At 43.1% G+C, this 17,361-nt stretch overlaps 1 protein-coding gene across 1 annotated transcript in view; it reads right to left on the bottom strand.

The window, feature by feature from the left end:
* LOC106811801 (usherin-like) overlaps window positions 1–17,361 on the bottom strand; it is a 129,146-nt gene that overhangs the window by 14,456 nt on the left and 97,329 nt on the right. The window contains 15 exon segments of the mRNA XM_014815521.1: window positions 132–231; window positions 554–762; window positions 1,159–1,361; window positions 1,799–2,017; window positions 2,270–2,384; window positions 2,855–2,985; window positions 3,707–3,901; window positions 4,168–4,386; window positions 5,105–5,275; window positions 5,659–5,784; window positions 6,528–6,663; window positions 7,060–7,196; window positions 7,634–7,776; window positions 8,215–8,359; window positions 16,671–16,850. Coding sequence (XP_014671007.1) covers window positions 132–231; window positions 554–762; window positions 1,159–1,361; window positions 1,799–2,017; window positions 2,270–2,384; window positions 2,855–2,985; window positions 3,707–3,901; window positions 4,168–4,386; window positions 5,105–5,275; window positions 5,659–5,784; window positions 6,528–6,663; window positions 7,060–7,196; window positions 7,634–7,776; window positions 8,215–8,359; window positions 16,671–16,850 — 2,429 coding nt within the window.

Genomic DNA, 17,361 nt, shown 5'->3' with positions numbered 1-17,361 from the left:
ATGTGGGTCAAACTGTTCTTGAGTTATAGTGGACCGTAGCCAAATGTTGACGGACGAACGAACGACACCCCATGGCAATAGCTCATCTTGAAGATGTCAAGGCGAGCTAATAAAGTAATTAGCGTGTGCACCTTCTGTCCAGAGTAGCACTTGTCCCCGCAGTTTTCCTCCAGAATGCTACAGCTAACATAAGAACATCTACGCTTCTCCGGTTTCTCCACCTGCTCAACTCTGCAACGAAACACATCTCACGATGATATCACGATCACGTATAAAATATAATATACAAAATTAGTTGCAATTAATAATTATTTTAAGTTTGTCCACTAACCGAAAGATCCATTAAACGAGGTCGTGAATTAGCCACTGTCACCTGCCCAGAACACAACCCACACGTGGCTTTGGCCACCCTAATAAAATTGGTTAGCTTTGTACCTGAAGCATATACTCACATGCACCTGAACATAGACTGAAGTTCTGAGTATGGAAAGATTACTTGGCGGACGACACCAAATAGATCCGCGATAAAAAAAACAATGCTATGTCGACTCACTGAACGACGCAAGGTTGAAAGTCTCTCCTCTCCACCTCGTAGTAGTCTATGATGCCGTTAGGTCTGCCCGGCAGATACCACTCCACAAGCACGGAGGAGGAATTGAGGACGGTGAGTCCAGGCGGGTCCAGCCCCTCGGGCAGAGCCTCCGCTGTCGTGGCACGAAGGTGGCCACTCAGTATGCAGTCGTACACCGTGCACACCTCCAACTGTGTGTGAACGATTTGCCACGAAGAAACAAGAGGTCGATCGGGTCAGAGGTGGATTGTTAGTGTCCATGCAAGAAGCTTTTTTGTATCTCGATTAAATGCTGAATATAAATGAAGTTCTTAGGGTGATGTCATTGGATTTCATTTTACAGTATAAAATATTTTAATTTTTTGTTTTGTTTATTTTTTTGTTAGTTAATTTTGAGATAAATAAAAGAAATGATTTTATATTATAATACATAATCATAATAGTCCAACTGCTAAATGCCATGAAAAAATTCAGTTCGCGCAGACACGTCAACAATTAAAACTATAGATCCAATTCGTTGAAAAATAGTAAAATATACAACTAAAAATTCGTGTAAAAATTCAGGACACGTGCTGCCACCTACGTACCTCCAGCTGATACACGATGTACGGACGCAGGTTGCTCAGGATTGTGATTCCCGGCTCGGACGTGTTTAACGGAATCTTCTGACCGTCCAGGAAGAGGCTGTAGCTGACAATGCGACCGTTAGCTCTAACGGGAACAGTCCAGGACACTTGAAGGTCAGTGTCGGACAGAGATATGACCACTGGCAACGGCAGACCCTCGGGTGCTGGAAACAAACGAGAAGTGATTAATTAACTGCCGCAAAATGTGAATAATAAGTGAACCAAATTGTTTAGAGAGCAAAATGAAACACAACTGCGTGGATGCATGCTGAACATAAACAAATTAAAATGTATAATCATACAATCATAGAAATCATACAGATAAGAATCAACCATCTCTTAAAACTAGAAACCATAAAATATTAATAATAAGATCTCAAGCATTTAAATAACAAAAAAACAACAGTGCCAACTGATGCAACTCCACCAATACGTTTCCCTTTCGTGTGTTAAACGTGTAAATTGAAACAAACTAAAATATGAAAATGAGAAACTGATGTGCCAAACGAAAACCTACCAGAAGCACTTAGACTTCAACGATAACTAATTTTTAATTTGATTTAATTTTAACGATAGTTCGTAGATGGCGTATTCGTCTCACCTCCGTCCAGAGTGCGAACGACGACGGGCGAACTCACAATAGAGTTGCCTCCATTAATGATGAGCTCCACGGTGACGCTGTAGTCTGAGCTCGGCTGCAGCTGCGTTACCGTGGCGCTGTTACGATCCTCCGCGTAGTCGTAGACCTCGGTGGCGTTGTCCGCGGCGCTGTACACTCCCAGTTTGTACTGCTCCACCTCACCTTGTAACGCATACAGATCTGCAGTGACGGATGCGAGGAGAGTGTGAGCGACACGATTGTTTCACAGGAGCACGAGAAACGTAATTAAGGCACTTGTCCATATTATCTTATTGTATCATATTTATTGTATTGTATCATATTGCCCGGCATAGCATAATGCCATTGTACCGGAAAGTAGAGCGTAGGTTAATTTTGTGTCTCATAGTTATCGTATGGTGTTGAATTGTAGTTTATTGCATTGTGCTGTCACCATGACGATGCGACACTTACTCGGCACGTCCCACGTGACGTAGATGCTGACGTGGTCGATCACAGAGACGCGTAGAGTGGCAGGCATCTGGGGAATCCCACCAAAGGTTGTCACATGCTGAGATGGCTCACTTACCTGAGGGAAGGAAGGAGGGGACAACAGCTACATAACAGCAGATATATGTCGCAGATGACAATATTGTCAAGCACTTAAAATTATATCTAATCTGAATTCATTCGTCGACGTGTTGTTCTTCGTTCGTTTCCACATTGCTAAACGCATGTTAATCACAGTGACATACTAGAAATATGTTTATGCAACTGCTATACAGGCAGATATGTCACAAATAACAAATTGTCAAACAGACTTTCTTTATTTTAATCTGACATTAATCGAAGAACCAATAAAAGCTAAAACGATATACATTTCTAAACCTTTCTTGCTTTAAAATGCTATAAATTAAAAGTAAAGGCTGCCAAATACCCAGTGTGGTCTATAACAGGGTAGAGTCCAAATACAAATAGAATTATTGTCGTAATTTTCAGCGATGTCTTCATGCTACGTTAGATCAATGAAATGCGCATGCAATCGCGTTCACGACATACCATAGAGCCGACGGCGTTAGTGACGGTGATTCTGTAGACATAGGTGGTGAATGTTGTCAGACCTCTATCCTCGTGGTAAAGATCCTGACCATAGTAGACATTCTCCCACACATCGCCACTTGCTGTCCAGTCTGAGAAACATATAGATCGACGCAAATATACTACGGGCGAAAATTGTACGCATACTAAAAGTACATGCATGTGTACTCGCGTAGAAAAAAGGTGCACTAATACAGCTAAGAGAACATTTATTTTGCATGCCAACATGGGTTTCTGCTAGCCCATACATTATCAAGATTGATTTAATCAAGAGCTGATACACTAATGTAGTTTATGGTCTTCTGATTTAACGTACATGTTAACATAAATTAATACACTTATCGCCTATTAGACAGAAAAAAATGCAAAACTGCACAATATCGGAACACTAATAACTCAACATCAATAAAGAACTAATTAGTTCATTAATCATGTATTCAGGAAAACAAATTTTTTTATCGGAACATTTAACTTAAACAAGTTGACATTGCAGACAGAGATGTACGTGAACTTGTGTGCCAGGATCAAGGATGCTTAAATTCATTAATGGTACATTCCTAGTCTTAATATAAACTTTTGTTTGTTTAAAGCAATATTGATAATGACATTAAAGTCTTTTAAAGACACCAATGTGACATGGAAACGCACCAATGTCTTAGATCACACCTAGCATCACACTGAGACATCGAAGTGACGATTGAAAACATCAAAGCATCTATTCGAAAACAGAAAAAAGCAACTAAAGACCAACACGAGACGACGCATCGTCCGTGACACGAGATTTATCGGCGAGCGTTAACTCGCCACGCTTACTCTTCAGTGGCTCTGCCAGCTTGCGCCGGCCAAGCTGGTAGCGTATGTTCGGTCCGTTGGGACTCCGCGGCGGCTCCCACACGATCGAGACGATTGTCTGCGACACGGGCGTCGCCACAGGGGGCGCCTGGTGTCGGGGCGCCGCCGCCAGGGTGCGCACGGGCGTGGCTGGACTCTCGGTGCAACCTCCGTCCACTGTGCCGCGCAAGAGGAGACACGTGTCAGACACAAACACACGATGCAGGATGGACACGATATATAAACAGACTCCGATTCTGATATAATATACACACTATAAGAGTAGACGATAAAGAGTTGATAAGAGTTTACGATAGCAAAATGCGTAATGACAGGTAACTCGATCTGTTTATCAATCAATCTCAAATCACGAGCAGAATTGGTGCATATGGTCAGCTATGGCACCGAGCCGAGAATCATCGACGACTCTATCGTTCACGCACCGTTGCAGGCTTGCACCGTCACCGAGTAATTGCTGAACGGCATCAGCCCATCCACGACGACGGAGAGCGTGGACACGTTCCTGATCGTGAGGCGAGGGTTGGGCAGACGCACGATGTAGTACTCCAGCCGTCCGTTAGCCGTCACCGGCGCCTCCCAGTTCACTCGCACCGACACGGGATCTATCAAGGTGACCTTGGGCGCTCGAACGCCGCTCGGCCCTGCGAGCGAAACGAGTCGCGATTACACTTAACATGCGTTTTATTCGCTTTGGGATGAAGGCAACAAGTTCTGTTATGGAGGGTTTCATAGCTTATGATTTTGTTGCCGTTTAATGATAGTTATACGAGGTTTATAATGATCGAAATGAGTACAGTTCCGGGGGCGTCATCATTTATAATTTTGTTGTCGTTTAATGTTTGTTTTAATTGGTTTATAGCGATCGAAACGAGTTCAGTTCCGGGGGTGTCATCGTTAATAATTTTGTTGTAGTTTGATGATAGTTTTAATTGGTTTATAACGAGCGAAACGAGTACGGTTACAAGGATGTCATCGTTTATAATTTTGTCGTCTTCTAACATTTGTTTTAATTTTATTCGTATGTGTCTCGAGGGGCTGCCCGACAAACAGCATTTTGCATTTGCACCAGGAACAGGCAGTACATATAAACCATTACATTAATCATTAAAGTGAAATTAGGATGTATATATATATATATATATATATATATATATATATATATATATATATATATATATATATATATATATATATATATATATATATATATATATATATATATTAGATTCCAAGATGATTTTGATGATGATATAATGATATATAAGTGTAACTAATCACCGTCCATTAATCAGGAATAACTACTACAGGACATAATAATAGCTATACTACTACAGGAGAATATATAATAGCAGCGCTTACTTGCAGCCTTTGTGGTAACCACGCTCCAGGCTCCCGGCGTCTGGCCGACGTAGTTGGCGACGGTGATGCGATACTCGTACGCGGTGAACGGAGAGAGAGCGATGGACCTGTCAACGTAACGTAGGTTGTCCGTGGGTAGGAAACTTCCCACCTCCGTGATCACGTCCGATCCTGCAACATGTGACGCGTGAGGTCGATAGCAGCAAGGTCAGCTCTCTCTCTCTCTCGCTATCTCTCACTCTCTCTCTCTGTCTTTCTCTCTGTCTCTCTGTCTCTCTGTCTCTTTGTCTCTCTGTCTCTCTGTCTCTCTGTCTCTCTGTCTCTCTGTCTCTCTCTCTCTCTCTGCCTCTCTCGCTGTCTCTCTTGCTCTCTCTCTTTCTATCGCTCTCTCTTTATATATATAATGAAGAGTTGTAACTCGCGATCATTATTTGGCCGCGTGTACACAGCATATATATACATATATATATATATATAGAGAAAGAGAGAAAGAGAAAGAGAGAAAGAGAGAGAGACAGAGAGATATGCAGCCATCGGGGCATCGCTGCGTGTACCTGGTATGCGTCTCTCCAGTGTGTAACTCAGCACGTCTCCGTTAGGTAGGGACGGAGGTTTCCAGGAGACGAGCACGGACGTGGGAGACTCGGCGACGGTCGTGGGTGCGGAGATACCAGCAGGTGCTGGAGCGCGATCGAATAATAACATCATCATCGGGAAAAAATATGAGCAAGCATGCAGAGACAGACGCTATGTTTATTCTCTGATATACAGGATGTGCTAGTTGCTGGTATGACAGCCATCTATGCCACCATTCATGCATAAGCTAAACTAAGCTGCTAAATAAAGCTAAGCTACAGTTTTGGGCCTCAGTCTGAAGGAGCCTCTCAAAATCTAAAATTTTGTTCCATTTGTTATATTTTTAAAGGTTTAAAGAAGTAACCGTTCCCTTCACCCCACACGTAATTGTCTTGGCGGCATCCGTGCCAAGTTAAATTGTTACACAGCCTTATTCTCTGTTAACAATTGCCAAATAGGGCCCCTACTGCTCCCCATAGCGAAGGGCCTTGCCACGTCCAAATCCAGCCCTGCCCAAATAGGTGACATACGCCTGGTTTGCATATCCGGGATATCAGATAATAAATACAGGGTTAGTTGTAATCATGTGCCTGCGTTTAGTGATAGTAGGTATCTGGACCACTATAGTTGTCTAGACTCTCATTACCATAGACAGTTATATGTTTATCAAATTATATATGATCTTTTATGTATTACTGCTATATCTTTCTAAATTCTGCCTTCTTCATGCGAGTGGTCATTCACCCAGGAATGATACCGTCTCCTAGGCAACATGGGCGATTACACTATGCCTAAATCCGGCCCTGCACCTGGGCCACCATGACAAGAGACTGCGATGATGACTTACAATCAGGGCTGGTGGTGACTACGCTGGACTCCTGGCTGCGTGTGCATCCGGCCGCGGTGCACGCCTCCACGAAGTACCTGTACCGCGTGAATGGTATGAGCGCGTCGACGAGTGTTGACGTCCTGTTACCTGCTACCTGTCACCACACGCGCACGGTTACGCACATAACATGGCTGGGAGAAATATGATGCGGAATGTGAACCTGGTTCTTACTATTTATCTTGTTTTTGTATATTCACATCATTGAATCAAGTCTTAGATAGTAGGTATACATTCATCTTTTGCAAAATTTAGAGTTATCATATCTCTCTCTGTCACGTGTGTGTGCGTGTGCGTGTGCGTGTGCGTGTGCGTGTGCGTGTGCGTGTGCGTGTGCGTGTGCGTGTGCGTGTGCGTGTGCGTGTGCGCACGCGTATGCGTGCGTGTTTGTATGTATGAGAGAGAGGGGGGACTGTCACTTTTCAGTTATGTAAATGTTATATACCGATTATTACTAATAGCAGACCATGCAGCTATCACTGTGCTCACCAACCTGTTTGATAAAATCACCGTTCTGGAAGATACCGTAATGCGTCAGGATGCCACGACGTCTAAACGGGGGTTCCCACAGTAGAGTCAGGGTGGTGGATGTGACGTTGTCAGTCATTGGTGGGTCGACCCCTACAGGTTCTGAAGATAAGAATAAACATCGAAATTATCACAAAAATATGTGGTACAGTTACTGCATTTATCGTGCATAAATTAGAATGATTGAACACTAAAATGTGTTGAATCAACTGTAAACACTAAGTGTAAACTACATGATGCTCATGTTTCAAGTAAAATATTTAGAGAATACATTGCATTTATTAAATTTTACAGGGAATTTTATGTAGCATTCATTTGCTTAGAATATATGTTATTTAGCATCACAAATATTGCATTTTTCTCAATTATCAATTAGCAAATTTTAACACTGTGGGCAAGCGGGAAGGGCCTTTGCATGAACTACCACATTCATATATGTCATTCAATCTATTATAGATTAACAATCCTGTAATTTATTACAAGATGAGTGCATGAAATAAAAATCTTAACCTCACTGAGCATGTACACATGCAACTCACTGTCTTCCAGGGTTGTGACAATCGCCCAGTCAGTGACCGAGTCACCGTAATCATTGACAGCAACTAATCGGAACTGATATTTCGTGAAGGGCGTAAGGTCGGACTGTAAGTAGCTTGTAGCGGTCGACAGTTCCTCGAAGATACTAAACGAAAAAGACGTGCCAGCCGTCACGAATAATTTAATTAATAAAAGGCATCCATATATAATAGCTATTTTTTAACATCTAAATTTAATGCTTCTGATGCTCAAAGAACAGAGTGATTATTCACATCATGCACTAAACTGGCAAGAGTATTATGATACTGCAGGAATGCAAGCTCTCACACAAAGAGTCAGATAGATTTAATGAAATAAAAGCACCATAATATTAGGCTGCACACAAAATTTGAAAGTACGTTATGGCAATGCCTAAAATTACCATTATCACACATATTATCAATAGAAGGGCAAACTCTTATAACATAGAGATATTTCACAAGATACAAGAGAAATATTACAAGAGATTACAGAGAGATACTTTATAACATAGAACGTAACAAACTCAACTACATAAACAACCAGCTATTGCTAGTCCACGTACTCTATGGTGCTGCGCCCTGGCTGTCGATACTGTAGCTGATAGCGCACAGTGCCATCGGTGTTGGGACTGCCGGGAGATTCCCACATGCTCATCACTGTATAAGGTGACGAGGTCGTTAGCTGAGGCGGCTTTGTTCCATCCGGCGCTACAGCACCAATAATGTTTTTAATTAAAAACTAATATAATAAAAAATTTAACTGATTATTGAAGTGATATTGTCCATCTTTACATAAACACTAGAAGACGGATTGACGCAGATAGAGATGATTTTAATCAGAGCAACAGATTGTGACTGCTAAGCCAACCTAGCCATCTTGGAGAGAGAACGATAAGATCGAATCTCTTAACACATTCAACGCTGCCGGTGTTAACAATGAACCTATGCCGCCCTGCACTGGGATTTTCGCGTTTTTACCAGCCGCGTATTCACTTATTGATTTACCACATTTCCTTTGCAGGAAAGCTAACCAAACTGACACATTTACTCTGTATGAGTGTTATCTCACCCTTACACGTTCAAATAGTATGAAAATCGTTCCCCTTGATAATAATATATTGATGTGAAAACAGCTAGGGCAAAAACAGACATTTCGTGCATTTTCGTCTCTGTTTGTTATGATATCATTCGACAGTATACTATTTTTTCCGATAAGAAATGTGAAAACGCTTACACATGTGTGGGGTATGAACCTTGTTTTGTGTTTCTACATGCAAAAATACCTCGAAATAGTTTACATCCTATACCACAGTTATTATATTATATACCGTTAGTAAAACGGTAAACAAACCTTGTTGAACGGACTTTAGCCCCGAATTTACCTTGAGTCTCAAAAGTCTTAATTTCACATTCGAATCAACAATAAAGCATTAATTGTGTTCTTTAATTTAGTTCATGTAAGACTGGGGTAATATAGACTGTCCCTGTTTAATTTCTAGGTAGGTATAGTGCCTGCCATCTGTTGGAAATCATAGTAACAAAAACCAATAATCTATCCACAAGCTGACTCGTGGATCTGCGGGGATCCGTTTTGATTGTTCCCACGAGCTGACTCGTGGATCTCCAGGGAACGTGTTAATGTTAACTTCACTAGGCTTGTTTGACACTAGGTGGCGTTAGCTTACAGTATAGTATGGATATCACTACAATTATTACCAGATCTTTGCTCAGAAACACTCAATCCAAAAAATATATAGCTGAATATAAGCTGCGTTCACACGGAGCGTTCGTTCCGGGTCGAAAACGATCCGAGACTGACCCGGATCGAAAACGACACTGAGCGTCGTTGAAGAGATCATTCACATGATGCTGTGTGAGCTGCCTGCTATGCGAACTGCGAGCTGCAAGCTGAGAAAAAAATACAATGCGTCCAAGCGAACAATGCGAATTGCGATGTTCAATGCGAATGAACAATGCGATCTCGACACTGGCGACGTCTACCGCCGTACTCATTCTGACCCGGATCGTGTGCCGGTGCGTGTTCACACGGCAAAAATGAACCAGCGCTCGGGTCGTTTTCGTACCGAGAAAACGTCCGTGTGAACGCTTGACCCGGGACGCACTTGACACGGGTCGTTTTCGACATGGGTCGTTTCGCTCCTTGTGAACGCGGCTATAGTCTCACCTGACAGCGGAAATATCACCGATTACACCAACATTAAAAACACTAAGATTTTATGCAGTTATAGCGTAGAAAATTGGATATGAACACATCGTAACAGCAATGCATTTTTTCGTATCGCGGAAATAGCAGAATTGGTAAACTTGTAAATTGTCAGTGATAATTGAAAACAAGTGCATTTGAGAGAGACTGTACTATGTCTATGGCAGACTACTAGCTATGGCGGCGGCACTACTAGCTATAGTCCATACTACTGGCTCTAGTCTCAAGATTACAGCAAACAATTGTTTACCAAAGTATAGTAGTTCGAAAATTGCATGTTTTGGTGAATACGAAGGTTCTATGACATTTTATTGTTACTCTAGACAATTGCGGTTACTCAAGCAATAACGGTATAGGTATCATGAAAGTGGTGAAAACGCTGGAAAACTCTCGTAATAATTTAATAACAATATTTTTTCTCAACGACAATGTATGCAGATTGGTACGAATACCTACACATTACCTTCCATAGTATGATGACATGTTTAAAAATGCCAAAAATTTCGAAGAGGGTCTTATACAAACTGTCTGTCATTGTGTAACTAAACTGTTAAACGATTTCCTGGGCAACTGCTGAATGTGTAAATGCTTTCTATATTTACCTTCACTTTCCCGCAAACAAACGGCGGCAGCAGACGCACAAAATTTCGCGGCACATGCATGACCCTTTCAGTGTGATTCAGTTGCGTTTCGCGTGGTGCGACGGCAGCTAGCGAATGTGAAAGTGTTTACCATGTGCTAACATGCAGCGAATAGCGTCGGCATCATGGCTTGTGTTTACCCGCCACCGCCCGCTCCAGTCGTTTGTCCGCCACGTTTGCGACGCAATGCACGCAGCTACCAGTGTTAGCAAACACATCAGCCGTGAGAACGAAAGCTTCGACTAGATGACGATCGTTACGATGCACACGTCGACGACTGCAATGCACTGTTACGTGAACAGGTCGTGTGATAGCACGACTATACTACCACACCCCTTTTAACAGACGAGATGTTTTGTTGGATTGTCCGCTAAGCAAAAGGTCTGTTAAATGAGCCATTTATAACATGCCACTTGTGCTTGGGGTAACATATAGTTATAACATGAGAGGTAATCATGACAAATGCTTTGCATTGTTCAATGAGAGATAGAGGACTGTAAACTACAATGAATGGACGCAGACGTTTTTATTTTCCTCTCATGTTTAACCGATTTTTTGCCAAAATTATACTACAGTAACTACACTATTACAGTATTTATTCAATGATTTTTCACTCGACAGTTAAATTAACAGTCGTTAAACAACGCTTCATTTAACAAAGTGTGATACCCCATCCTCACTTAAATGCCATCGACTACACTAACGACGCTATAGTTTCAAATTAAGTTTGGACGCTGGCGAACGTGTTGGTAGGAGGCATAGACGTTAGTGCTTCCAACATAGACGTGAAATCAGAGTAACAAAAACCAACTAGAAAGGGCAGTTGTCGCCAACTAAATGTATCCCCCGTGATCTACTATGAATGAAATATATCTGTAAGGACGTAGAAGGTAGGTAAAGTTAAATAAGTCACAAAGACAAAGGTTTGTTACACAACTCATCTGCCTGAGATGTGCAAGTATGTTAAAATTGGTTGCCTTAGGGGTTTTGGTACGCGACACACCTTCTCCCCAAGATGTGTAAGTATATGAAGTTTGCTCGCGCTAGGTCAATTAGGGGCCGAGTTATAGAGCGGAAAGAAAATATGATCAAGGTCAAGGTCAAGGTCAAGGTCAAATAAAAGCCACAGTGACGTGGTTCTGGTACGCGACACACATTCTGCCCAAAATGTGGAAGTATAACAAGTTTGGTAGCGCTAGGTAAATTAGGGGCCGAGTTATAGAGCAGAAGGGAAATACAATCAAGGTCAAATAAAGGTCGCAGTGACCTGGTTTTGGTATGCAACACACCTTCTCCCCAAGATGTGTAAGTATAGCAAGTTTGGTAGCGCTAGGTCAATTAGGGGCCGAGTTATAGAGCGGAAGGGAAATATGATCAAGGTCAAGGTAAAGGTCAAATAAAGAGGTCAATTAGGGGCCGAGTTATAGAGCGGAAGGGAAATATGATCAAGGTCAAGGTAAAGGTCAAATAAAGGTCGCAGTGACCTGGTTTTGGTACGCGACATACCTTCTCCCCAAGATGTGTAAGCATACCAAGTTTGGAGCACTAGGTCAATTAGGGGTCGAGTTATAGAGCAGAAGGGAAATTCTCTGCGGCGGACCGAGCGGCGGTGGCGGCTGGGCAGACATGAAACCATAGTATCCCCGCCAACTTCGTCGCGGGGGATACAATAATCTATCCACGAGCTGACTCGTGGATCTGCGGGGAACGTGTTAAACTGTTACACATGTTAACTTTACTAGACTTGTTTGGCAATAGGCGGCGTTAGCTTACAGTATAGTATGGATATCACTACAATTATTACCAGATTTTTGCTCAGAAACACTCAATCCGAAAAAAATATAGCTGAATATAAGCCGCGTTCACACGGAGCGTTCGTCCCGGGTCGAAAACGATCCGAGACTGACCCGGATCGAAAACGACATGGAGCGTCGTTGAAGAGAGCGTTCACATGATGCTATGCGAGCTGCCTGCTATGCAAGCTGAGAAAAAAATACAATGCATCCAAGTGAACAATTCGAATGAAACAATCAAACTCTGGCTCTCGACACAGGCGACGTTTACCGCCGTACTCATTACCGGTGCGTGTGCCGGTGCGCGTTCACACAGAAAAAATGAACCAGCGCTCAGGTCGTTTTCGACCCAGGTCATTTTCGTACCGAGAAAACGTCTGTGTGAACGTTTGACCCGGGACCCACCTGACACGGGTCGTTTTCGACATGGGTCGTTTCGCTCCGTGTGAACGCGGCTATAGTCTCACCTGACAGCGGAAATATCACCGATTACACCAACATTAAAAACACTAAGATTTTATGCAGTTATAGCATGGAAAATTGGATATGAACACATATCAGCAATAGATTTTTTCGTATCGCGGTAATGGCAGAATTGGTAAACTTGTAAATGGTCAGTGATTAATTGAAAACAAGTGCATTTGAGAGAGACTGTACTATGTCTATGGCAGAGCGGCCACGGCATTACTATAGCTAGTCCATACTACTGGCTCTATAGTCTCAAGATTACAGCAAACGATTGTTTACCAAAGTAGTAGTTCGAAAATTGCATGTTTTGGTGAATACGAAGGTTCTATGAGATTTTATTGTTACTCTAGAGTCTAGACAATTGCTGTTACTCAAGCAATAACGGTAGGTATCATGAAAGTGGTGAAAACGCTGAAAAACTCTCGCAATAAGTTAATAACAATATTTGTTTTCAACGACAATGTATTCAGGTTGGTACGAATACCTACACGTTACGCATAACCTTCCATAGTATGATGACATGTTTAAATAATGCCAAAAATTTCGAGGGGGGGTCTTATACAAACTGTCTGTCATTGTGTAACTAAACTCTTAATACCCCCGTCGCACCATGGCCCCGATCTCACTACGCTCGTACTACGTTCTAAGAGCGTGGTGAAAACGTGTAGAACGCAGTATGAACGTCTATGGACGTACTGCGATCGCAATCGAGCGCGGTGCAGTCACCATGAGCGTGGAGAGCGTGGCCAAACTTTGAGCATGTTCAAAACAATCGTGGTGCGCGCGTGGCGGAAAGACAGCGCAGTGCGGGCGTATTAGAGACGTGGAAGGCGTAGTACCCACGTAACTCGAGCGTAGTACGAACTTAATGATCGAATCGCAAGCATGTCGGGTGCGTGAAAATTGTCGCCCCGTTCTCAGCACGATGTCAATACGTTTTCATCACGCTTTTACTACGTCCATGGAGATGTCTCTGCGACCTGACCACGCTCTCGCTATGACCATTGTGGGTCTCTAGCAAGCTCGACCCGTTCGTACTACGATTGTACTACGCCCAACACGCTTAGACCACGCTGTTGTGGCGTTCGCATTACGTGTTAGTTGCGTCAATACCACGCTCAGATCACGTCCTGCGAACTTGGGGTATAAATTGGGGTGCTAACCTGGCCACCCCACCAGTTCAGTATCCACTATGGATGAGGCAACACTACTCCAAGCCATGTTTCATGTAGAAGGACAAAGCGAATTATTTTATTGCCAAGCCCTCATCATGCTGAGGAGGATGAGGAGGTGAAATAGAAGACAACGAAGATCTTGCTGGGTGCGTCCGTGGCTTTCGGTAGTAAGACGACTTCTCTATGGTCACTATGATCGTCTCATGGCTGAGCTACGCATGGAAGATCAAGCATCCTTCTTCAACTTCCTGAGGATGCCTCCACAGATGTTCGATGAACTGCTTGTCAGAATTCGGCCGAGAATCCAGGAGCAGGTCACCCGATACAGAAAAGCACTTGAACCAGGACTGAAACTGGCAGTCACCATAAGGCATCTAGCATCGGGTGATAAATATCCCTCACTTCAGTATGACTTCAGAGTGGCCCGCAACACCATATTGCTGTTGGTTCCAGAGGTGTGCCAGGCTATTGTAGAAGAAGACAAAGAGGAGGTCATTTTGTGTCCTACAATGCCAGAAGAATGGCATGCCAATGCCGAAGATTTCCTGATAAAATGAAATGTGCCCCATGCTTGGTGCCATCGACAGAAAACATGTGGCCATCAGATGCCCACCGAATTTTGGCTCATTGTATCATACCTATAAGGGCTTCTTTTCCGTGGTGCTCATGGCTTTGGTGGATGCCATGGTATTTATATGGTCGTTGCCAGCACAGTCGGCGCCTGACTAGAGCGTGATTAAGTCGCACTAGGAGCGTGACTGGCGCGCAGTTGATGCAAGGTGAGTGTTGCTTAAGCGCAGTGCAAGCGTCGTTCGAACGCAATACGATCCGATTGGTCACAATAAAGACGCAGTGAGCGCAGTGCAAGCGTGATGCGGGCGTGGTGTTGAGCGTGGTATGGAGTGTGGTGAAAGCTTGTTGAGCGCAATGAGATCGGGGTAAAAACGCACTTAGATCGTAGTATCGGCGCTGGGCCCGGGCAAATTTTTTGAGCGTGGGGCGATCGTGATGAGCGTAGCTCTAGTGTGACGGAGCCTTAAAGTTAAACGATTTCCTGGGCAACTGCTGAATGTGTAAATGCCATCTATGTTTACGTTAACTTTCCCGCAAACAAATCGTTAGGGAAGAAACAAACGGTGGCAGCAGACGCAAAAAATTTCGCGGCACATGCATGACCCTGACAGTGTGATTCAGTTGCGCGTGGTGCGACGGCAGCTAGCAAATGTGAAAGTGTTTACCATGTGCTAACAAACAGCGAATAGCGTCGGCATCATGGCTTGTGTTTACCTGCCACCGCCCGTTCGAGTCATTTGTCCGCCACGTTTGCGACGAGCGCGCACAATGCACGCAGCTACCACTGTTAGCAAACACATCAGCCGTGAATGCTTTGACGAGAACAAATGCACACGTCGCCGACTGCAATGCGCTGTTACGTGAACAGGTCGTGTGATAGCACGACTAATACCACACCTCTTTTAACAGACGAGATACGTTTTGTTGGATTGTCCGCTAAGCAAAAAGTCTGTTAAATAAACCATTTATAACATGCCACTTGTGCTTGGGGTAACATATAGTTATAACATGAGAGGTAATCATCACAAATGCTTTGCATTGTTCAATGAGAGATAGAGGACTATAAACTACAATGAATGGACACAGACGTTTTTATTTTCCACTCATGTTTAACCGATTTTTTGCCAAAATCATATATACTATTACAGTATTTATTCAATGATTTTTCACTCAACAGTTAAATTAACAGTCGTTAAACAACGCTTCATTTAATAAAGTGTGATACCCCATCCTCACTTAAATGCCATCGACTACACTAACGACACTATAGTTTCAAATTAAGTTTGAACGCTGGCAAACGTGATGGTAGGAGGCATAGACTTTTCGCGCTTCCAACATGGAAGTTAAAGTAACTATTGCGAGAGTTTTCCAGTGTTTGCACCATTTTCATGACACCTACCGTTATTGTCTAGACTCTAGAGTAACAATAAAATGTCTTAGAACCTTCGTATTCACCAAAAAAGTGCCAGTTTCGAACTACTAGTTTGGTAAACAATCGTTTGTTGTCATCTTGAAACTAGCTGTAAGTATGAATTAGCTAGTATCGCCACCGCTTATCTGCCATAGACAAAGTACAGGCTCTCTCAAATCATGCACTTGTTTTCAATTAATCACCGACACAAATACAAGTTTACCAATTCTGCCATTGGGCATTATCGCGACACGATAAAATGCATTGCTGTTACGATGTGTTCATATCCAATTTTCTATGCTATAACTGCATAAAATATTAGTATTTTTAATGTTGGTGTAATCAGTGATATTTCCGCTGTCAGGTGAGACGATGTTCAGCTATATTTAGTTTTTCTAAGCAAAAATATCGCAATACACACTTGAAGTGGCACGTCTCTGCAGCTACGCCCTCTGGTACTCACAACATAGCTCGTCGCAGAACACGTTTTGCTGGTCACTGTTTTCGTGCCAAAGACCAAATTATATCTGATGTGATCTGCTTGAGATTGCCTTGCCCAACCAGAGGAAGACGGCCACTGAACTACATTGACTGCATTGCAAGGGATATCCAACATGACATAGCGGATATGCAGACACTGATGACGGACAAAGATTCATGGCATGGCATTTTGAACTCTAGTATCTCGAATGCGTCTGCTGAGTAGTACTGTAGCTACGCTCTCTGGTACTCACGTCCCGGTGGCGTCTCTAGCTCCTGCACGTTACTGAGCAGGTAGCCAGCAGAGTTGCTAGCGTTGAGCTGAATACGGTACAGGCTATCGGGGATGAGACCCGTGGCAGCGACCCATGCACTGGATGTGTTGACCGTGGTGAGAACACGCACGTCATCAACAATACTGTAGTTCCACTCGCCTGCAACAACATGGAGAGAATATACATGCAATAATGTAGAGAGAATGTACATGCAACAATGTGGAGAGAGTGCACATGATAACAACATGGAGAGAATGTACATGCAACAATGTGGAGAGTGCACATGCAACAATGTGGAGAGAATGTACATGCAACAACGTGGAGAGAATGTACATGATAACAACGTGGAGAGAATGTACATGATAACAACGTGGAGAGAATGTACATGCAACAATGTGGAGAGAATGTACATGCAACAATGTGGAGAGAATGTACATGCAACAATGTGGAGAGAATGTACATGCAACAACGTGGAGAGAATGTACATGCAACAATGTGGGGAGAATGTACATGCAACAATGTGGAGAGAATGATGTACATGCAACAATGTGGAGAGAATGTAGATGCAACAATGTGGAGAGAATGCACATGCAACAATGTGGAGAGAATGTACATGCAACAATGTGGAGAGAATGTAGATGCAACAATGTGGAGAGAATGCACATGCAAC

Source organism: Priapulus caudatus, unplaced genomic scaffold, assembly GCF_000485595.1.
Source record: "Priapulus caudatus unplaced genomic scaffold, Priapulus_caudatus-5.0.1 Scaffold577, whole genome shotgun sequence".
In the NCBI taxonomy this organism is placed as follows: domain Eukaryota; kingdom Metazoa; phylum Priapulida; class Priapulimorpha; order Priapulimorphida; family Priapulidae; genus Priapulus; species Priapulus caudatus.
Note: the sequence above shows the minus strand (reverse complement) of the source record. Positions and strands in the feature narration are given on the sequence as shown.